General features: G+C 40.3%; 1 protein-coding gene across 8 annotated transcripts; it reads right to left on the reverse strand.

The window, feature by feature from the left end:
• Positions 1-3,248: 3,248 nt before the first annotated feature.
• Positions 3,249-23,196, reverse strand: CDCA2 (cell division cycle associated 2). Of its 8 annotated transcripts, none has more exons than XM_080982363.1 (16): positions 22,964-23,195; positions 22,442-22,615; positions 19,675-20,142; positions 17,559-17,686; positions 16,527-16,641; positions 15,219-15,400; positions 13,854-13,938; positions 12,579-12,766; positions 12,325-12,400; positions 11,976-12,094; positions 11,748-11,811; positions 10,966-11,036; positions 10,381-10,491; positions 9,279-9,459; positions 7,030-7,856; positions 3,249-4,702 (listed from the first exon to the last, which is right to left on the reverse strand). In XM_080982363.1, exons 3-15 carry the CDS (start codon positions 20,063-20,065, stop codon positions 7,057-7,059), a joined length of 2,511 nt encoding a protein of 836 aa, XP_080838489.1. In that variant the 5' UTR covers positions 20,066-20,142; positions 22,442-22,615; positions 22,964-23,195; the 3' UTR covers positions 3,249-4,702; positions 7,030-7,056. The 8 variants fall into 8 exon arrangements, with proteins under 8 accessions (XP_080838489.1, XP_080838486.1, XP_080838488.1 ...); XM_080982360.1 differs by having other exon boundaries at positions 22,442-22,574; positions 22,882-23,000; XM_080982362.1 differs by lacking the exon at positions 22,964-23,195 and adding an exon at positions 22,882-22,897.
• Between the last annotated feature and the right edge of the window lie 346 nt (positions 23,197-23,542).

The raw sequence follows: 23,542 nt of genomic DNA on the forward strand, positions 1-23,542 counted from the left end.
AGGATTGGAGGAAATTTAAGGACTATTTGAACAAATATTGTAATATAAAAAATTTGAAATTACTTGAAAGAAACAAAAAGGCCTAGGATAAGTTATAATTAAATAAATGGGATTTAGAATGTTAAGAAAAGTGAATAAGATGACTATAATTGGAAATTGTTTTAGTTTAATAAGGATATTGGAAAGCTGTTACTTTTAATTTACAAGGAAACTCAGAAGGGAGGGACTTGAGGAAGTCAATTGAGATGTTTAAAAAGTTGGATTTGGGAAGAATTAAGTTTGTTTTTATTGTATATTTGTTTATTGTTCCCCCCTTTTCTTTTCTTTTTCTACTTCCCCCCCTTTTTGTTTTTGTGTATCATTTTGCTTTGTGGTTTGTGTTATTATGATGGAAAACTTAATAAAATTTATTTTAAAAAAATAGAAGCAAAAACATCCTGATTAGGGGTTTACCCCGAATTCTGCCAAACTGAGCAGGAACTAACTCCCTCCTCATTTGCTGGTGTGGGGCGGGGGGGGGGCGTGTTAAATACAGCTGCATTGGATGCACACTCCAGTAACCTCCAGGGAACTGGCCTGTGCAATCAACAGCCAATTAAACCTTACCCCTTTCCATCAGCTGACCTCATCTGCCTAATGGAGTGATGTCAGCCAGTGTGGCTTTATTAATTTGAAAAATGGCCTCACAGACCAACCTGGAACGCCTGGTGGTTCAAGATGCCTGTGGGTAAACTGTTCTCACCCCTGTGTTCAGCCTTGGTAGTTAAGCGCCCACAGCCTGCACCTCAGCCTTGCTCATATCATGGAGCCCTTTCCTCTTCCCCTCTACACCAGCTACAGGTGATTTGTTAAAGGAGTGAATTTTACAGTTGCTTCACACAAGGCAACCCGTTCAGTGATACGTCCAGTGTAAGAAATCTGCATGGAATCAGCAGCAATTTATCACACAAGGATATGCAGGTTTTCAAACTTGCAGTCAACAGGCAGAGTGAAATGGGACAACAGAGCATTTCTTGCCCTGAAAGCATACAAGGAATCTGCTGTATTAAAGTGAGCTGTATTGTCACCACTTTGTGCAACTGTTTGATGGTACTGAAAATGTCAAATATCCCATTAAAAAAGCCAAACCCTGATCTAATTTTAACGCATATAGAGTTATTTTGGCAGACAAGAGGCAAGCTACAGGACAGCTATAAAAACAGCACAATGCTGGCTAATACTGAGGGGTTAGTCCCTACAAAGACAGTCAAACATTGCAACAAGATCAGTCTTTCCCTTCCTCTGATCACATTGCCAGAATTCTGCAGCTGCCTGGGAATTTGCAAGAAAATCAGTGAGCTATTTTTTTTTTTTTATCATCAGGGAAAAAGAACTCTGTTGAGAGAAACCACAGCTCAATGGTAGAGCACATGTTTTGTATGCAGAAGTTCTCAGGCTCAATTCTCAGTATCTCTATTAAAAAAAAATAGCAGGTAGCAAATGATGGAGACAGCAGCAGCTTCCCAGCATCTCAGGTGACGTGGCCAATACTGTGTCAGATAGACAAACTGACTGATTTGGTTTTAGGAAGCTTCCTATCCAAGCCCTTTAACTGGAAATGGCAGGCACTGAGTCTGGTAACCTCCGTACTGAACTATGACACCTCCCACCCTTTAGAAGAAAAATGCAAACTGCAATCAGTATGAGCTTGTCCTCCCATTGAGAAATGCTGCAGTTGAATTATTTCAAGTTTTTCACGATGGTTATCAAAGCAGTTTAACACAAATAAAAGCTGAGCCTGTCCACTCTTAAAACAAAAAGCACTGCACACAAGTCTTTCATATTAAAGACTTTAAAAAAAAATCTACCTATGTAGCAACTACAAAATACATGAATTTAGGATTCAATTCAGGGGTGTGTGTGCCTGTGTGAAGTGGATCAAATATTCCTGCACCCATCCTCCAAGCCACTTTGACAGGTTGGGTGGGTGGGAGATGCTCACTGCCAATCATCTGATTCAACTTCAAAGGAGGAATTGAGCATACACTTTTAATGCACTTCTGACTTACATTCCAGCTGCAATCCTGAATTTGGCATGTATTTCTGTTGCTGTAGTGCAAGGGTTTAGTTTTCCCACCCAGGTGTCATATGACATCATGTGACAGAGAAGCAAAGCCACATGGCAAGCCAAACAGGGCTGATTAAGAAGTGTGCATGCACACAAAAGCTTATACCCAGAACAAACGTAGTTGGTCTCTAAGGTGCTGGACTATTTATTTATTTCGACTGCATCAGACCAACACGGTTACCTACCTGAATCTAGAGCTGATTATGTCCATGAGCCAGAGGTTCCCCACCAATTTAATTGTAAGCCAGGAAGAACTTAACACCTCTGTCCATAAGGACTGTCTCACAATTTATAATTTAATACACAACCCCCGGGGGGGGGGGCTGTTTACTGTAACGTGAATAGATGGATTGTAAAGTACTTGTGGCATAGCGAAAACAGGCTGTGGTTCACACAATGCACACATTTTCTTCTACGAAGACATCACTTCCATGTAGAAAAATAGCTGTGCAGAAAAGGTGGCAAGCAAAGCAGCCCTTTCAAAGTGTTGGACTAGAGCTCATCCTGGCAACTGTTTCAGATTTTCCAAACAGGAGGCAGGTGAGCCCCAGCTCTGCACTCCAACTGGTTGCATGATAACCACTTTAGCCGAGAACTGTGCCAAAGCTACAAAGTATACATTTCTTCACTCCTCAAAAGAACAGTGTTTTGCAGAGGCGTGTGGTCACTGGATGAAGTGTTTTACTTTACACACCGTTCAGAAGTGAGGAGCCCCTTGCCAATTCCTCTTTCCTCTCAAGTACAATGGTCCCAAATACCTCTTTCCCCTATAAGTGCTGAACGAGTCTCAGTTCACTCACTATTTACACTTCCAAGTCCTCAATTTAGATTCAGCCCTGGCTCAGGTTTCAGCTCCTAGCTTTGGATTACTGGAGTTGCAGCAACTACATGCTTGCTCTTAAAAAATTCCCATGAGCAACTTTAACCCTCTTCTGCATAAGCAACCAATTCCTATCAGCATCTGTAACCCAATCCATCACAGAGTAAAATCTGCCTGTTCCTCTCACCCCTCAGATGTTCTTTCTACTTACAAATAGGAAACCGGGGAGAAAAGCAACAGTGTCTATAAAACTGAAGCACACAAAGACAGAATGACAAGGTACTGCAGAACTCCAGATAATAAAAAGACTGGAAAGCAAAACCATTTTAAAAGATGACATTTATTTAATTCTTACCCCATAGTATCAATAAAATGCTCTAGATTGGTTTTTTTGTCTTGATGTTTTTGTAAGCTAACCTCCCCTTCACACAACCAATTAAAGTAAACTGAAACTGCAACCACCTTAAAAAAAACCCAGTCCTGAACAGGCAAAAATCAAAGGAGAGATATAAGAAATCTCTGAAGGCTTTAAGAAATAATTATGTCTGCACTGCTATGACATTTCTGAGCCTCTAGAACCCGAGGTAAACAGTTTCTTGGGCCACAGCTTGAAACAGATCTGCTATGCCTCATCCTCCTGATCTTATCACATGCAAATGGGCATTCAAAGTCACTCTTCTTCCATGGATCTGGAGAAACCAGAAGGTTCCATGAGGCTGAAGTTGGTTCAGGAACAGACAACACATTTTACCTCATCCTTCTGCTGAAATGTATTTGGCATCTTGTGACAGAATTGCAATACCCCTACATTAATCAGTGGGAGAAAAATTGTGCACCTGGATGGTACAGAAGATTGGGGGTTGAGAATCGGGAAGGAGTGGAAAGGAATTGCCATGGATAATCAAATTACCCCCAGACTCTTGCATTTATGTTCATAGGCAAGAAGCATCTATCCTTACCTTTTACAGGATATCCACTACATTTTGCAGTACAACAGCCATGGGGTAAGAACAAGATTGAGGTTCCAATGTATTTTAATGACACATTATGAAAATAAAAACTTCTACAAAAATTTGTTGCACACTTCAAACATAATAAAATCATTTCAGGTGGACATTTTTCTACTTCATGTTTGCGAACAAGAATCAATTTCTACTAAGCCTTTTAAAGTAAAAAAATTAAGCTTATATAGGTTTATATTCTTAATGTAATAATAATGTACAATACAAGAAGAGACACTCCTATGCATAGGTAAAAACACACACAACAGCACAATAAAGAATTCTTAATATTTTGAAGCATTTCATTCTATTTTACAACAAATTCCAATCTATAGCAAAATACAATCCTCCACACAGAAATAACTTTGTCAGGTTCATGTATGGAAAATGAGAAGTATCTGTACAAGACCACATGGGAAGAACAAGAACTGTGACACTGTTCCATGGAAACTACATGAAATAGTGACAGAGTGAATTAAACCATGTACTTATATTTCTCCCATGGAAACCAAAGGGGCTTGAACAGACTTCAAACTGGTTGGATTAGACAATGTAGCAAATTAGTTACAACTAATTTCCATTAATTTTAAAAGAACTAAAGTGAATACTAGTTTAAAATGGATCAGGCCCATAGCATTTTATTTTTTAAAATGTTTCTGATGTGTCTTAAAGATCGAGCTATATAGTACACAAAACAAAAGGCAACCTTATAAAATATGCTCATTTGTAAGTTATGCCATACTGCCCTCTTCTGATACACACAGGATACGGTCTCTGAAAAGAGAAAATGTGATACATTATCATTACTTTGTTTCTAGAAAGAAACATGATGCCCATTTAAAAATTTTAAAATGCTACAGAAGAATAAAATATAAGGAATGAAATTTTGAAAAAACCAAGGAGTCAAGCCATTAGAAAGGGCAATAGGATTCAACTATATAGCATGCTCTGAGTCTTTTCAGCTTTCTTGTTATCCTTGGCTAGCAGGGGTTACAAGGACCTATTGTCTCTTGAGCTGTCAGATGTTGCCACAAAAACCAATAAGGCAAAAGGCACAAAACTGACTAACGCACTCCTAGACAATGATGAAACTGACAAGCAGAGGGTCCTTATGAAGGACTGGACATCAGCACTCCTGGTAAAAGTGAAGGTATTTGCAGAGCTATTCGCTGACAGCACAAATACTGCTTGGAGAGCACTGTAATTACGTCTGGATAACCAAGAGCATGTCTGGAGAGATCAGATTATGAATGGAGCAAGGTTTGGAAGAAACTTCCTGTGAAGTCAGTATCTGTTTGAATTCAAGAGGCCACACTTAAGGTTTTATTTAGATGGCAATGGAAAGCTTTCCCACTTGGTGAGCATGGGACTCTTTTATATCTATTGTGCGAGTGTGCCTTAGGAAGGATCCATCCAAAATGGGATATAGTGTTCTCTGAGTATTTAACAAAACACAGGAATGTGGTTAGAGGACAGGTTAAACATGATCGATTTGTTATCACCCAATTTCCTTTTATCAGACCAGTAATGGGTCCAGCAGTTAAAGTGGTTACGGCACGTGCTGTAGAGGGGAAAATCTTTGGGAAAAGACAGGAGTTAAACTCTACACAAATCTGGAGCGGAGCCCCTAAGACAGTTGGATGGCATATTGTACACCTCCTTCCGGTAACTACTGCAGCCATTTGCCAAAAGGCCTAGGAGCCGCTCCTGAAGCATAGATGGCCACAAGATTGAGCAGGTCTCCTGCTTCAAATACCTGGGGGGGGGGGGTAGTCTTCCATTCTGGGGACTATGCTTGCTGCTGAAATTGCTCAGAGAAGCTCATCAGAAATTCTTAATTTTTAAAAAAACAAGAGGTGTCATTATATACCAGCAGCACTTAAATTATTTGAAGCCAAGCCAATAGCACAACTTCTCTATGGTGCCCAGTTGGGTCCCTTTTCCAATTCTGCACCACTAGAACTTGTGCAATCCAAATTACTAAGGTCAGTCCTTCAAGTCCCAAAATGGGTCTCTAATGCTACTCTGAGACTAGAGACAGGCTTCACAAAAGTGGAGGCTAGAGTGTGGGAGACCATACTCAATTATTGGCTTAAACTATCTTTATTTTCCCGTGGCCTTGCCCCACTAACTATGAACGATGATTTTCAATCCATGTGGAAATAGGAAGTGGCAACTAAAATCTTTTATATATCAACCTTTTTATGCTCTTCCACACCCGCCCAATGCTCCTATCCCTTTTTAGTTTCTTTTAGCTGCTTCTAAATTCTTCTAGACTTTTATATTCACCTTCTGTTTTAATACCTTTTACCTTTCCAAAACACTTTTCAGATTTTAAATGACTGTATCCCACCCTTTTATGCTGGTTGATGACCATAATAAAGATTTGGATTGTAAATACAATGAAGCTTAAGTTCACTAGCCCTCCCAATGCCTTCTTAGCCTAGTCCACTAATGCTTGGCAGTAAGCTCAATTAAACACAGCAGGAGTAAACATGCATAGGATTGCACTGTAAATGTCATAAATGAAACTATGTTGGTTTCAACGCTTCCATCATCGTCTACCATCACTAACCAAGGAGGTCAGCTTTCTGGCTGTGCTCCAGTGTGCAGTCTGAAATTTAGGGACTCCAAAAGCCAACAGTGGGTGGGGTTTACGAGCTTTATGCTGTCACGAACCATATCTTTATATTTCCAATTACTTCTGAAAAGAACCTCCATCTTTGAATTTCCCTATTTTTGTTTTTACATCAACCCACCTCCCTCAAAGTTCTCTCTCATGTTGTTTTTTAATTGTATTTGTATTAGGTTCATTTATAGTAATTTATCACATTATAATTTGAATTCTATGGAACGCTATTTGTAATGCACTATAAAAAATAAAAGCAAGAAAAAATACAATTAAATATAATATAGCATCTAGCATAGTGCATTAGAATTGCTACAACTTGCAGAAAAATTGGTAAGTGGTCCACGAAGACCATCAGCAGTTTTCAAGTGGTCCATGAGGGAAAAGTTTGGGAACCACTGATGTAAATCAACCAGCACATATAAACACTGTTTTAGCTTATATTCACTGAAGTGAAATCATAAATGTTCACCTTTCTAAAGGCACTTTAGTTTGACTCTCAAATAATTTTCTGATTTATGAGATCCTTTTGGTAGCAGCGATCACTTTTGTAGCCAAGGCTTCTTCTTCTGTTTCTCTGGTTGTGCAAGGTGGCATTTTGGTTTTCTTCAAGACTCGGCACACTGATGCTCTTCCTCCTGGATTCAGAAGGGCCCATTGCAACATGGGTTTTCTTCTGCCCTTCCTTCATTGGCAAGAGCATTTGGTCCCTAGTCCCTTGCTTTGGATGAAGTGGCTCCACTTCTGGACAACGGGAGGTGGACTTTCGTTTCCGGGCTTTGCCAGCAGAACCCAGGACAGCTTGGCCTAGGACATTATCATCAGGCATCTGAATCCAGGCAAGCCCATCATTTTCCGCATCTTTAAGCAGTCTCATGCTACGTCTCACCCTTTTTTTATTACTTCTGGTTACACTCCTGAAAGATTCCTCTATAGAACACTGTAAATTATCTAGGAGTTCAGAGTCATTTACTGTCCAAGGAGGCAGTTTGTTCACATTATCTCTAGGAACACTGGGATTGTTTCCAGGTGCTTTAGACTCAAAATCCTCAACACTTGGGAAATAGCAGCTCTTCGGTTTCTCAGGAGAGCTCTTTTCAAGTGGGTTCCAAGGAAGAGTATCTTTCGTATCATTTGTAGCCATGTCAAGAAGCTGCGAGGATGAGCCAGATACATTATCAGGTAAAGCATCTTCCATCACAAGATTGAGGCTGGAATGCAGACAGCTGTTGTCCTTACTACTACTATCTTGTATGTTAGGTTGGTTTTCTGCATTCAGGACACTAGAGCTGGAATCATCTAAGATAAATAAAGTTTCAATTAGAGAAGAAACTTGTTTCTGTTTTAATCATCAGGTGTAATACCAAACGGCTAAGAATACATAAAGTACGGTTAAGGGATCTTACTATTTTGAAGTCAGTGATATGCATTTTGTTCTAATGTTCACAAATCACAGGCATGGTTTTGAACTGCCTCTGGAGGTGACTGCACAAAACCATGCAGTTTTAAACTATGGACAGCACAAACAGTAGCTCTGCATGATGTCTGAACAGTAAAGCGCTTTTCACAGATCTTACTATTTTGAAGTCAGTGATATGCATTTTGTTCTAATGTTCACAAAATGAAGTACTAACAAGAATTTTTTCAATGCGTTATTTCTATCATGCAACAGCAAGTTATCACTCAGCTTTGGAACACATTTTTAAAAGAAAAGCCTGACTAGCTTTTCAGGTACCTTTTAACTGAATAACTTTTCAAAGAAATGCCTGCAGCAAATGATATTATAGTTTGAAGTGTTGTTTATTCTGTTATATTTTACTCCAAGAAAATCCTAAATAGGATTATCCTAAATAGAACCCAGTAAGGCAGACATGTCTGTACAATATAAATAATGTGATCCCATTGAAATCCCAAGGTGAAATTTTGCAGGTAGCTCTTAGAAATATTAAATAATCAACACAATTTTTGAACTTTTTAAACATATTTTTAAATCACTTTTTAAAATTTTCAATTTTGTAACTTACATTTAAAATTTAAAGTAAGTCCACCATGTTACATATTATCCCAATCCAATCCATATTATATTAAAGCCCACAAAATTCTGAAGAGATTGGTGTTTTTAGTTTTGATGTATCTCAATTCTGGGCTGAGCTTTAAGGTTTTGTGTTAAGGTCAAAGTTGTCAATTTTTTGACATTTCAAACCCTCATTAACTCACAAACAGGATGAGATAAAAAATAAAATTTTGAGATGTAAACTTAGTTTTGATCATTCAACAAGTGTACAAAATATTAAGAAAATTGGATGACATGAGATAAAAAAGTTGGATCACTTGATATGGAATGACCCAAAAGTAAAATAGTGGCCAATTTGTGTAGGATTTATTTTTGGTCTTCCAAAAGACTTCCAACTTCTCTCCTGAAATATTCTCTTTGACCAATTTCTCTGCTTACCCTACCTCTTACTTAGCTGCTTTGATGCCACAAAAAAGGGCCAGGCTATTAAATGCTAAATGAGACTTTAGATTCAAATGTCAAGGTCTGCTAGTAATTTTTGGCCTAGCCGTTAAGATTTTAAGTGACACCTTCAGAAGACTGAGCCGTTTCAGAACCTGCTGATAGAAACAAAAAACCCTGCTGTCAGCATGCAAAACTAATTAAAATGAACTCTAAATCAGCTACTAATTACAGAAAACAGAAAAGCAAACAACAGTTTTACATACCGAAGATAGAAACTTCTGACTTTGGTGTGCTTTGATAAGATGACATAAAAGAGAAATCTTCTGTCATCTCCGGAATTGGGCTCAAGAGAGGTTTCTTTGAAACAGTTTGTCGCTCCCCATACAATGCTTTTTCCTTCTTTTTCCTTCTTCTCCTCTTTCCAAAAACCTTGCTTCTGACAGCCTGGTGATATTTAGAAGACACAATGGAACACTCCTTCTCCTGACAGATAATCATTCACCTTTAACTTTTACCTTAAGGGACGTGGGTGGTGCTGTGGTCTAAACCCATGAGTCTTGGGCTTGCCGATCAGAAGGTCGGCAGTTTGAATCCCCGCGACGGGGTGAGCTCCCATTGCTCTGTCCCAGCTCCTGCCAACCTAGCAGTTTGAAAGCGGCGGGAAGGTAAACGTTTCCGTGTGCTGCTCTGGTTTTGGTATTTGGTTGCGCCAGAAGCAGCTTAGTCATGCTGGCCACATGACCCGGAAAAACTGTCTGAGGACAAATGCCAACTCCCTCAGCCTGTAAAGCGAGATGAGCGCCGCAACCCCAGAGTCGTCTGCAACTGGACTTAAGTGTCAGGGGGGCTTTACCTTTTAGTGTACTAGTGACAACTACACTGAACGAGGGTCGACAACACAGCACCCATGAAAATAATTAATAACCATGACACTGAAAATAAAATAAATAACTACCCTTGGAAAGTGAACAATAACATTTGAAGATTCTGCTAGAAACTAGGCTTCTAATTTTTATACTGGGCCACATGTAGGCTGAGCAAACTCCCTTTCCAACATTAATCCTGATTGGATACCAGCTTCCCTCCCTTTCATTCAGAAAGGGCACAGGAGAGAAGAGGGGACAGTGGTGACTAAGTGCACAGTGGCTAAAACATTTTCTTGTTTTCTTTGTGTGTGTAGGAGAATACTGAGAAACACTGGGTTCACGCCTTCACAGCTGGGCTAGGATTCCACCAATGCACGGAATGCTGCTTATAGGACACAATTACAGTAAGTGGCTTAAAAGTCTGTTTTTAAAAACAAACAATCTGTAGCCTATTTTTAAAGCATATGGGAGCGGTTAGTTTTAAACCTGTGTAACTTACTGTTCTCTTTTCAGCCGATTTCGTTGCTGCTTCTGCCTTTTGGAATTTGGTGGATTTTGGGAGGGGTTTTTTTGTAGGGTTAAGAGCCATTTCTTCTGCTTTGTTGATAGACTGGAAGGAAACACCAATTTTTAAAAGTCAAGAGGCTGCTATACTACAAAAATTACATAGGGCAATGTGTATTTAAAAAATGCAAAGTAGTATTAGGCAGCTACAAAACTTAAAAAAAAAATCTCATTTCACTGATAATTTTCTCTGCCAGTTTTTTTCAATTATGCAAGAGATATTAATTTATTACACATTCTAAAAGTAACTAGCATGTACAAAATAGCTGATGGAGGACTGAAAAACATTTCTCTGTAAATTCACAGGTGTGAGTATATCAAATCTAAACAAAGTGTTTTACACATATTTCTCTATGTATACATTTCTAAACTGTTCAACATTAAAATATACCCGAGTGATGTATGATATACAACAAATTATGCAATCATCAAGCACATAATAAAAAAGCAATATATTCACTTACTGCAATGTTAGTTCTTAAGAGAGAGTAACTCTGTGCTGATAAAGGAATAAACCCACCTTCCTTTTAGCAGATGACCTGGTGGTTCTAGTGGAAGTTGCCTGGAATTCCGGAGAACTATTTTTTGTTTCTAAAAATGAGAACAAGACTCAAATTACATCTGCAGGCTTGACACTATAGCTCAGCCACACTGATAGCTTGCTGCATATGCAGCAATGGGCTCCTTCCAAAAGTTTTAACCAGTAATTCAAACCTTTTCCGTTAGAATCCTTCCAGTGCTCATGCATTTATTATACACAAGGACTATGTTCTTAGGCATTTATTTTCTACTGAAAATATCCCAAGTCTATATCAACATGGTAATATACACTCAGGAAGTGTTGCATTTAATATAGGTGGGTCAGAACTAACTGGTGATCTCCAGTGTTTATCAGACTCAAGAGCAGATCAAATGAAATCAATTAATTTCAGTGGATCCATTCTGAGTATGACTTAGCTGGATATTCCCAATAATCTGGCAGCCTCACATTGTTTTTTAGTTTACCGTTCATTGTCGAGACTGTCATGGTGTGGAAAATGCTTCACCCTAGTTGTGTCCCACACCCCATCAGTAATATCTGTAAATGGAAACCTCACGAACCTATCAAATTACATAATTCCTTCACACAACAGTATTGCACCTCTCTGTGAGCCAGCAACATGGCATGAGGTTCATATTTAACATTCTGCAACACAAAACCACAGAGTGGCAACTCTTAAATTGCAGTGGTAATGTGTAATACATGAATTAACTCATAATGGTGAATAATTCAACTGTAAGAATACAGGAACAGAACTTCACCTTCCACATCAGAGTTTACAGCATATTCAGAAGTGGATACATCAGGTGATTGTTGAAGAAGCTCCTGTAATACAAAAGTAAAATTACAAACATGCTTTACAATAAAATGCAAATGTGTACAGTGCTAAATATGGCAAGAGAAGGGTTAATCCAGACAGATATCTGAACATTCCTGCTTCAAATATATAAAAATGGCACAACACAAAAAAAAGTGTGAAGCCAACTTACATTAACATAATCAAAGTTTGGCTGAGACGAGGGCTGCTTGTCAGGACTTTTGATAGAACTTTTTTCTCTTGAACCTGATGCACTGAACATGGCTTCTCTTCGTCTACGTAACGGACAATCTACAAAAAGGTGTCAAATATGTCAGATTCTAGATCATTGCTGCATATATTCATTTCAGCTATTGGTCCGGTACTTCTTTCTGTAATATTACTTGTACAAGATGAACGTTCAAGCTGTGTTGACAGATTCCTAAATAGTTTCATGCAACCAAGTTCAATTCATGTCTAAGGACTTAGGAATAAGTTTGAGTTCATGGTAGAGGAGTGGGAAGAGAGAAAGCATTTCAAACCTATTTGCAGTGTTTCAGAGTTTTTGCAATCTCGGAGCACTTCACTTCCTTCCTCCGTCCTTTTATCAAGATGTCCCTATAAAAGAGTAGTGTTATCAATCTTCAGCTGCTGAATGGGATTTTGTAGGTGGTCTGTTCTGTTTATGAAATCTAAACAAATGTTGACTTTCAAATATGTTTAGGTTTTCCCAATTTTAATGATTTTGCTACACACACAAAGCTTATACTACACAAATGATGGTCATATAACCAACCTTCATGTCTTCTGTGAACGTAGTTACTGGCGTTTTCTTCAAAGCAGAATGAAGAGAATTAGAAGGCAATTGTTCTTTTCGTATGGGGGTAATGGGTGGCTTGTTTCCATCAAATATTTCCAAGCTCTGTTTTTCTGCAAATCTAACTTTCTTACAGCTTTGATTAGATGTAGCATTGCTGCTTAATTCTGCACAGGTAGTTAAAAAAAAAAAAAGTGGGGAGGAGATGAGTAAGCTACAAACTATTTGTATTGCTAAAATATATTCAATAATTCTACTGTGTACATGTGTATGTGGCTATGTGAAAAATTCTCTCTAGGACATGCTAGTAGAACATTGGGCGGGAGGGAAAGAGAGCATGTTTCTTACAAATCTAGTAATATCACATTTGAGTCAACAGCAACACTGAAGTAGTATTTTCATGAAAGGCTACCCAACCCACACCAAAGGATCTTTCTTCACAGCAGTGAAATTGACAAGTTTGATTTTGGTTCAGGGGGACGATATAGATCCAATTCTATGCTTGCCAGAAAGACTTTCCAAGTGGTGTGTGGCAGCATTAAGCCAATGATTTTTCCAGGCCTTCCTGTACTATGTACATTATTGCTAAAATATTGTGAGCATTTGTTATAAAGGATTAAGCCTGCAATCCTATACATGTAAGTGTCACTGAACTAAATGAGACTTTCTTTCCATGCACAAGGGAGCAAGGAAAGATAACTGATTTTTACTTTATCAAGAACAACCATTTTTTTTATGTGAAAACAATACTTAGTGACTTATGATTTTAGCTGGACTAATTTTAGTTTTCAACTACCAACACTGTATCAGACCATCACAAAACAGATGGGAATCATATGTAAAAACATCCCCCCCAGTGGCTTTTTGTTCCATATTTCAAGAACTTCCCAAAATTTTTATAAAACCATCTATTTGATAAGCATAGTTGTTAAGCATCATTTCCTGGTAAGGTACGCTACTATCTTTCAGAACGTCGCTTAATACACTTGCATATTTGATCAGAAATAACAGTTTTAGATTACAATTTAAGAATTACATCCCACCCTTCTTTTTTATGATTATGATTATGATTATTATTGATCAGGGCAGCTTAAAGTAAGCTATTAAACCTTCCACTGCACTATTGCTATTGTCTTGTACAATATATATCAAAGTTACGATTTTAGTTCTATTTTCAAACATCGCATTCAAAAAGAAAACACTTACACGTTTTTGTTTTAATAAAGCCTTAATAACATGGATGTTAGTACTCACCACACCCAGCCTTTGACTTATCTGGAGTTGCTCCTAAAGGGATGCATCCAGATTCCCTAGTATCTGCCTGCAAGACTGGAATAACCTAGGAACAGCAGGGGATATTTGAAATGTCAATTTTTAAAGGACACATCACTTAGTTTACACAAGCCTCTTAGTGTAAACTTGGTTTACCATGCCTCATACCTGGCATTGTTAAGGAATTCTAAGAAACCAAAATTAGGCTTCCCGTTCTGGTCTGTGGCAATGGCAACGCCCCTCCCACTTGTGGGAGAGGTTCTGGGGAGTAACCTGAGGCAGAGTTGCTTTCTGGACCCCCTCAAGGGTATCAAGAGGAAAGAAAAAAGGGGCCACAGTCGGAAAAAGGTTGAGAAACACTGTAGATGACCAAATACTGACAACATTCAAAAGTTTGGGATACAAGCCGCCCAGAGTGGCTGGGGAAACTCAGCCAGATGGGCGTGGTATTAATAAATTATTATCATCATCATCATCATCATCATTATTATACATGCATACCAAAAAATGCCTTAGAAGGAAAATGGGGGTGAAATGGAGGTGGGACACAGACAATGGAGACTGCTGAGGCATCAACCAAACCACTGGTTTTGTCCAAGCATGAGCTGGTTTTCAGCAAAACACATCAAAAGCTGGAAGAGGAGTTATGGAGAAGGCATCATTACCTCCACTCCTGTGAAGAATAATGTGCCTTTTATCTAGCTTCAGTAGGGGAGAGGAGCCAGATCTTGCTGCTTTTGTGGAGTCCACAAAAGGAAAAATGCAGAATTTTCATCCTCTCTGGCAAAAGTCCACAAGAGAAACAGATTACAGCTGCTACAGCGGCAAAACCCATGAGACAGAGAAGGTTCCCCAAAATGCAGGGTCTCAGAAGCTTCTTCACAGCAAACAAAGAAAACTCTCTTTGGCTTTGAGAAGGTAAGAGACAATGCAATTTTTACAAAGCAGCTATCATCTTCTCTGCTCTGAGAAAAATTGTGGTAGAATGGTTTGGAAGAAAACAAGATCTTTTTCTGGCTGGTTTATATTGTGGCTTTCACCCCACCAGAAATTCCAAGTTCAGATAATTGGAATTGAAGCTATCAGTATACAAGTTGAAAAAGAACTTCAGAGATAAATGTTTCTAAAAACATCTGAACACTACTCCAAAATATTTTCTTCTCTTGTCAGTAGAAGTTCAAAGAAAATACTTACTTCCTAGTATTTTATGGGAAATATTGTGAATAGCCTGAGACTCTTGATAGTGCTTTCAATTTTATTTATTTCGAACGAGAGACATAGCTAGAGAGGGAATTTAATGTCACCAGTTTCAACACACACACAAGCAGAGAGAAAGAGAAAGAATACCTTAGAAACAGCAGTAGTGCTGATGAGATGTTTCTGTAATGAAGATACAGTACTGTCAACTTGAATATCAGCTGGGGTTCTTCCTCTACTGACAGATTTCCAGTGTCGATTTTCCTCAAAATCCTTACATTCTGATAGGTCCACTTTAGATTGCTCATGAAGACTTGTTTCAGTTTTCATAGCTGCATTTAATTCATTTATATTATTTATTTAAAAGCATTTCTTTACTGTTTTCCAGGTATATATCATATTTTTCCGTGTATAACACGCTCCCGTGTATAAGATGCCCCCTATTCTTGGGGACTCAAAATTAAGAAAATACACTCAGCACTATCTGTGTATAAGATGACCCCAATTTTTAAACATTAACATAAAAAACCCTAGTCTTATAAATGAAAAAGTACAGTAACCTCCCAAAGTGGTTTACAAGATTTCTGGCAGTTATTTCAAGCAGATGAGATAAAATATTGATGAAGACACTAGATACAGCCTACTGAAAACTATCTAAAAAGTACTATATTAGCCTGAATATAAACCTCATTTTTTTTTCCAAATTCCGACCATGAAAAGCTAAAGTGTGACTTAAATTTGTGACCTTACAAAAATTGGCTTTTATGATATCGCTGCTGAAACACATACGGTAAAAAGAGGGGGGGGGGGAAGCAATGTTTTATTGCCGATTTGTGAGCTTGATACTATTCATTTGCCATTTACGGGTGTAAGCGTCTGTGAAATTATAGCAATTGAAGAGCAATTTGCGATTTTAGTGACTGTACAGTAACTTTTGCAGGCTTGCAAGATCAAAGGCTTAAATTGGCTTGGAGTTACAATTACAGTGGTACCTCGGGCTAAGTACTTAATTCGTTCCGGAGGTCCGTTCTTAACCTGAAACTGTTCTTAACCTGAAGCACCACTTTAGCTAATGGGGCCTCCTGCTGCTGCCATGCCGCCGGAGCACGATTTCTGTTCTCATCCTGAAGCAAATTTCTTAACCTGAAGCACTATTTCTGGGTTAGCAGAGTCTGTAACCTGAAGCGTATGTAACCCGAGGTACCACTGTATACCAACCACAGTGATTTTCAGCCTGTAACCCAATTTTAAGGGAGCAGCTTATATTCAGGTATTGTCTTTTTTTCTTTTTCCCCCTTTAATTTTTAAGGTGCGGCTTATTTGCAGGTGCGGTTTACATTCAGGCCAATATGGTATTCAGTTTGAATTACGGAACTTAAGTTGCTTTCTTGGACTTGTTTGTTACGTTCAATAGCAAATATACATAATATAGGCTGAGCTTCGATTTTCCTTACTTACAGCTGCCAGTTATATGGATTGCACTCTCCTTGGATTCCTCAAGTGGTTTAAAGGAAAACTGGAAGGCAGCTATCTTGTCCTTTAGCCAAGTGTTTCGACATTGAAGAGGACTAGCCTGTTCAAAGATACCAGAAAAAAATCCAAACAATTTCCACCATAAAAACAAATGACTGTCTCACAGAACAGCCTTGCTTTTCTTCCATATCAATCATAAAGGAAATGTCAAGTTTAATTGCACCTAAATTATATTTCCTACATTGATTACCAGTTCTGACAATCCAAAGGTTTTTATCATGTTGCACATGAAGTGTACTTTGCACATTGTTTTCATTGTACTTGTTTTATAATTTTTAAAGTGAATGTAAGTATTTTAAGAAATGGTTATTCAATTATGGCTTCCGCCTGAAGAAGGGTGTGTGTGTCTTATTTGTAACCACCCATGCAATTTAACCCAATTTCCTCTGTCACCCCCTCCAAAAAAAAAAACCACAACAAAACTAATTTAGAAAGGCAAATCATAATTTAATTTTGTTGTGCTTCATTATATCTGACCTGGATATGGTCACTTTTTATTCTCAGATTTTTAAAATCTCTTTGTTTAAACCCATAGGCCACAACAATTCAGTAACATACTTAAAAAATAATATACATGATTTCCGTACAGGAACACTGACCCTCCCTATGCATTAGTGCCTCCAAGACTCAAGGTGACAGTGAGGAGTCCAAGCTCAACTTGGACCTGGGAAGGAGGCACTCCCATTTGTCATCAGACAAAACCCAGCCCTTGGCAGAGGCAGGATGGGTGCTGAGCAAAAGTTTGAGCTGATTATCAAAGCTATGCTTTTGGCCCCTGCTATGGGCATCCATCAAAACTCTATAAAACCCAGCACCCTCTTTGTTTGGTCCCAGAGGAAGCATCTACTTCACAACCATTCAGTCTGTAAGGCAGACTTTAGAAATGGATGTACATTCTTTGCAAACATCTGCAATTAACTGCCTCCATGTCCACATTACAGATTACAACACACCTACCAGAGTATCTTGCTTCTTTATTCTCTTTTGGTGAGCAATGTATTGGATAAGAGAATTATTTTCTGGAGAACCCCGTACTCCAATCGTAGACCGCCGTCTAAATTTTTTTAACAGGTTTTCTGAGTCCCCTAAAACAAAATGCAATCTATATTGAACATTCAATGAATAGAGAAGGAAGCGCAAGTGTCAAATCAGTGGTTCCCACATCTTTCTGTTCCATAGATCACATAAAAATTGCTGAGGGTCTTGGCAGATAAATTCATGCCCCCCCCCCCCGCCCGTTGCAGTAATTTTAATTCCCTATCTTACTTGGTGTCTCTCAACAATATTATGTCAGGGGTGTTGAAGAGGAATGGCTTCTATTGCATCAAGGGGTGGTCATTCAAGGGAGCACCATGCACCTGATTCTATGCAGAGGTAAGCCTAACCAAAATCAGTGGTAGACATGCATAGGGCTGCAGTCTCGGAAGCTTGATCCCATGCACCTTAGATCAAAAGGTAGTCTGTATTTTATATGGTACTTACTTGCAAGCATTGTGGTTCACAGCCTGGAAAACTTCATTGGTTTTATCCCTAATTACCTGGCGTCTCTCAACACCACTCACATTGAGAATTTCCAGGCTGTTGAGGAGGAAAGGAGGCTTCTACTTCTAGGGTGGGGGACATTAAGAATGGAGGGAAGGAAAGGAAGCGTGACGGGTATTAAGAAGGGAATGACAGCACTTGTGATAGAAATGAAGGTCTGTCAAGCCCTCACTTGTCTGACTGGCTCCACACCTGGACAGACCCTTGGCATGCATGCACAAACAGCAAGAGAAAGCACAGGAAAGGCCCTCAGATCTGACATCAATCCTGACAAGAACACTGGCTACCTGCCTTCTGTATCTGGGTAAAATACAGCGAAAGGACAACAGAAATGCTGATTGCTTTGCTATATGGAAGAGAAACAACATATACTGCAAAGCCCAGGCTTAGATAACAATAGAGCAGCACAGCCACTGTCTCTTCAAAGACACGTCACCAGTATAAAGCTCACAAACCACTGCTTTGGGACCCTCTGCTCCAAGTCTTTCGAAGCAACAATGCCGGTGTACTGTACCTTCATTTCCAGAGCCGCTTAAAAGTTGAAGACTGCCTTCTTTACAAGTAAGCAAACATTTTACTCCTTTACATCCTCTTTCAAAAAGCAAAACAAAAAACCCCCAATTTTCTTTATTTATATCTCTACTGAAAAAACAGTAGATAAAATAACACATTACAGAAAAAAATGCAAATTTTTACTGGCCTTGGCAGCCATAACAAAACCAGTCATTCTAGATTCAGGTAGGTAGCCATGTTAGTCTGACGCTGTTGAAATAAATAATAAAAAAATTGTCCAGTAGCACTTTATAGACCAACTAAGTTTGTTCAGGTATAAGCTTTCGTGTGCATGCACACTTCTTCAGATTAATCTGTGATTATCACGGATACTGCTCTTTTTCTGAAGGGGAGGGCTCTTTCCTATGGTATCACCTTGTGTTTGGAGTACTTCCATAACTCTGTTGTGGGAGAAAATTTCAGTGCAATTACAGGAGTAGGTATCACCTGCAACTGGTAGTGGGAAAGGGGCTTGACCCCACTCCAAGGTTTAGTGCAGAAGAGCAGCAAGAGAATCTTTGAGCACATTGGCTCAAATTATTTGTTAGAACATAGGAACCCAGCAAAAGCATGCTCATCATGACAGAGAAGGACGCCCACCATGAGATAACAAGTTTGTTTATAGACTCCTGGCATGTGTGTGCATGCATGCATAAACGCAAAGTTCCAAAGAATTTTTGTGACAAATGCCTGTCACCTGAACCTTTTCAGACCCAGTACCCATCCTTCAACCTAGACATGCATTTATGGATCAATTTTTTAAAGTTCTTACCTTATAACTGAATGGTAGCAGCGCTGCTGTTGCAACCAACCTTAGAGCAGGCCATGGCAAAAACTGGGTCCTGACCCACCAGAAGACAGCCAATGTCCTAACAATTCATGCCTACCATTTACATATTTCTTGTAGTGTAAATGATTCAGAATGCTACATGTACAAGGAACATTGCATAAAAATATTTCTGACCTCCTCAATCCTTACCTTTATTTTGTTTCGTAAATGACTTTGGTGTGATTCCAAAATCAGCTGCTGTAAGAGCAGAAAAGTCTACAGGAGGTGAAGCATAGCTGCTTGATATTCCGTAAGTTGAATCAAAACCATTCTTGTTTGGTGTCAAATAGTCTGTATCCCCCAAGGTGGTGGGGTGATCCTCTACCAGATGGCTTCCTGCATTGCTGTACATGGTAGACATGTCTACTATTAGAGCATCTGATGAACAACTGTCTGCCTTCTTTGTACTGTCAATGCAGTTTTCAAGCCCCAAATGTAGGTTGGTTTGCACATTAGAACATTCAGAAAGCACCTTCCTATTACTCCGAGTTTCCATTGGAAAAGTCTTTACGGCCTTTGATTTATAAGTGATGCAAATCATTCCTTTGCTGGGAACACGGATTCTGTCTCCAAACCACAACTTCTGCACCAAGATACCATTGCAAAGCCGGAGCTCTCCTGTTTTTGAGACAAAAGCAAGATATTAGCCGATTCCATGCTGGAATGAGGACTCAAAATAGTGTCTGATGTGAGAGAGGGCTCAGAGACTGGGGTGGCGGATGAGATTCAGACCTTGATGAGGAACCCGATACAACAACAGATGTCTCTAGCAGAAAAGCCTCATTCAGTGCCCCAACCCAAACAAGTGCCTGTTTGCTTGCCCAATCCCAGGACTCTTAACTGCTTGTCAAGCACCTGCCCCACTCTTCAAAAGGAAGGCCTAGCTGTGAGTGTGCCATGTGTTGGATGCTTAGCCATGTATCTTACCTAGTATTTACCTCTAAATCTTGTAATGTAGTTTGCCTTATGTAGCAATCTGATCTGAGCATTAAAGACTTTGGTAGAACAAGAACTGGAGTTCTTTGTCTGGTGGGTAGGGGTTCAGGATACAGATACATGCATGCCTCTTCAAAAGTCAGTCCAGAATTTAAGGCTTACCCCCCAACCAAATGTGAAAAGAATAGTGGCCTTTATAAATTAAAGCTGTGAATATATGCACACTTCTCTGGGAGTAAGCCCCATTGAATGCATAGAGCTCAGAACTAAAACACACATTCAAAGCACACAATCACAATTCCACATGCATATTACTTACACAGAAATAAATCCCACTGACAACCGTAAGTTTTACTTCAGAGTGAAGATGCAACCTGCAGGCTTACTTTTCTGGGTGCAAACCCCATTTGAATACTGTGGTACTTACTTCAGAGTAATTACATGCTAACCCTTCATCCCCAAGAAGTGTGGAAAGAAAACCAGCTTCTAATACATCTGTTAAAAGCTGCAGTCCTGGGAGTAAGCCCCACTGAGTTTTCTGAATGCTTTAGTTCATAATAAACCTATGCAAGGCTTATAATACATAACTGCAACCCTTGAATTTTGTTTCTTTGTCAGTAAATTCTACTTAAGCTAATGGAAAAATAGAGTCAGAAAAATATAGTTATAGATGGAAATAACTAGAAATAAATGGTAGGATTTTGATGATTTGGGATGTGAAGGGAGAAATGCAAACTGAAGAGGAATTGCTGGGCTGGCCTAGACAAAACCTAGCCAAGCTAGGGCCATTGAGAAAGAAAACACAGCCACTGAAAATGCAAGAGAACTGTCCCGTCCCCCCAAAGTAAGAACAGAGACAGGGGTTTGGAAGGTTGCCAGGGTAACTGTGTGTTTAGAGGTGACAGGAAAAGGGAGCTTGGTAGCAAGGGGTTCTGGGAAGGAGAAAGAAGGTCTGGGATCCATATCTATGCAGGCTGGCTGCAGAGGTGCTGCACTGCTGTGGGGTACCAGCCCCTCTTGAAATGACTATGCTGTAAGATATGGAGTCCCTTCATGCAGACCAAAGATGTAAATAGGTGAATAAACCATATTTCTTAAAGCTACAACAGTCTCTGCCTCAAACTAGGACCAGAGACTCTGGGTGAATGCCTAGAACCCATGGGCTCTTGCCATCATGCGGTGGAGGCACATAACTTTTCTAACAGTACATTGTTGAATGCCACCCTAATCTCCAAGTAGTGCAAGATTCCAGGCGCTTACCCAGGATTTGATTTCCTCAGAATGAGGGACAGCGAAGACTGTGGTGTCTTTAGGATATATGGTTTATTTACGCACACAGGCGGCAACAATTTTGCATTTGAGTTCTGTTCCTAGCACCCACGTGCATTAACAGTGTGCATATAAGTGGAGCCCAGAACAGTGTCCCCTGCCCTGTTCTGCCGCCTTCTATGTCCAAATGGACCCGCCCATCAGCAATCATGCCTCAGTTGGATGTGCCTAAAATGTTTGATGCCTGAGCCTCCAATGGAGGGGCTGATAGCGTTAACACCCTGAGAGGGTCTTGCTTCTCTCATAGCCGCAGCCTTGGATTCCAGCAGAAATCAGGCATGGTGTTGTGTCCCAGCTGCCCAGATCAAAGCCTTGCTTCTAGCTTCTACCTCCCACACACCTCAATTCTGGCCTTTACTCTTTCTAGCTACCAGCGAGTTGAGGTAGGGAGGCCTGCCCATTTGCTATCTGGCAAAGAGTAACTTCCTTTGTTACCTTAATAAACCATACTGGAGAGGGCCATTACCTCCCCAGGAAACTAGAATTGAATCCGTCCTGGATCCAGGAATCAGAAGGGGACTCGGACACACTGCCTAGCTCCCCTCAGTCATAACCAGTGCTTTTCTTCTAGAAAATACGGCGCCGATACTGCATACCACTGAGTACCCCCAGAAAGGGGAAACTGATTAGAACTATATATACATATACATACCATGTATCCGCCAAGAAGCAATACTTCAGGACTATTTTGTTTCTGACCAGATCCCAGAGATCCACCAACCACAGTTTCGAATTAAAGAATCGGGAGCCAGGGAATTTTGTTTGCTGGGAGTCTCACAGTTCTCCTGCGCAGAAATAAACTCCTGGTTACCCCCTTCGCTTGTAGCTATAAAATAGGGGGCGGAAAGTGGGGAGTAGAGAGGATCGTTTAGCTGCTGCCACTGAAACAATTTGGGAATGACACATCTACTGCAATCACCCAGTGGATCCCGATCACCCCAGTAGATCTCGATCTTCCTCCCCTCCCCCCACCCCGCCAAAATTCAAAACTACTCAAGGAGCTCCATTTGAGGCACCATAGCGGAGACGCGTTACTCCAGATTAATTAACTGGAGAGTTAATAAGGGGCACCTGCATTTCCCGTTCCTTTACCTTCACTTCCCCTCAGCTGCTGCCCAGTTCGAGGCAGGCCCAGCTGCCTCAGCGGCGCCTCAGCGGCTCCCCAACGCCCGACCTGCTCTTGCCTCGCGCGCCCCATTCAAACCGACGACCAGGGCGAACCACGTATCCCTCCGCCGTCAACACACACTCTCCGATGCCTTTTCTCTTCCGTCTCGGGTTGCAGCCGCGCTCCAGCCTCAGGCGAGAGGACGTAAGGAGCTGTCTGAGGGTCTCCTCAGCCCACGCAGGCCAGAAACCGTCCGCATCTCGGGAACTATTTTCCGCCCCCCCTCTCCTGACGCGCGGCGGAAGCTTTAAATGCTTAGTAAAGTTAATCGTGAAAAACTAGACACGGCCGTGTTTGCACACCACGTGGTACTAGCTTTGCCAATCGGGAGCCACGTTCGCATCTCCTGTATATGAAAAGCTAAAAATCCGGAGGCCTCCTGCTCAGGGCGTGGTGCCCCGCCCCTCTCGTCCTCTCCCGCCTTTGATAGGTTCCTACTTGAGACTCCGCCCCGCTCGTTCTGAGGAGAGCAGCCGGGGGCCTTTGCCCAGACGAGAAGATCCGCCCATCGCGTCGGCTTTGGTTCCCATTGGATGAAAGAAGGTGAAGACAGGGGAAAAAATTCAGAATGAGTGGCGTGGATTG

Source organism: Podarcis pityusensis (assembly GCF_964106645.2).
Source record: "Podarcis pityusensis genome assembly, chromosome: 15".
Taxonomy (NCBI): domain Eukaryota; kingdom Metazoa; phylum Chordata; class Lepidosauria; order Squamata; family Lacertidae; genus Podarcis; species Podarcis pityusensis.

Coding starts and splice junctions, on each gene's coding strand:
- CDCA2 (XM_080982359.1), bottom strand. CDS start 22,987: ATGGGGCGCGCGAGGCAAGAGCAGGTCGGGCGTTGGGGAGCCGCTGAG. Junction 12,401..12,578: donor CGTTCACAGAAGACATGAAG/GTTGGTTATATG, acceptor ACTCTTTTATAG/GGACATCTTGATAAAAGGAC. Junction 11,812..11,975: donor CAAACTTTGATTATGTTAAT/GTAAGTTGGCTT, acceptor TTTGTATTACAG/GAGCTTCTTCAACAATCACC.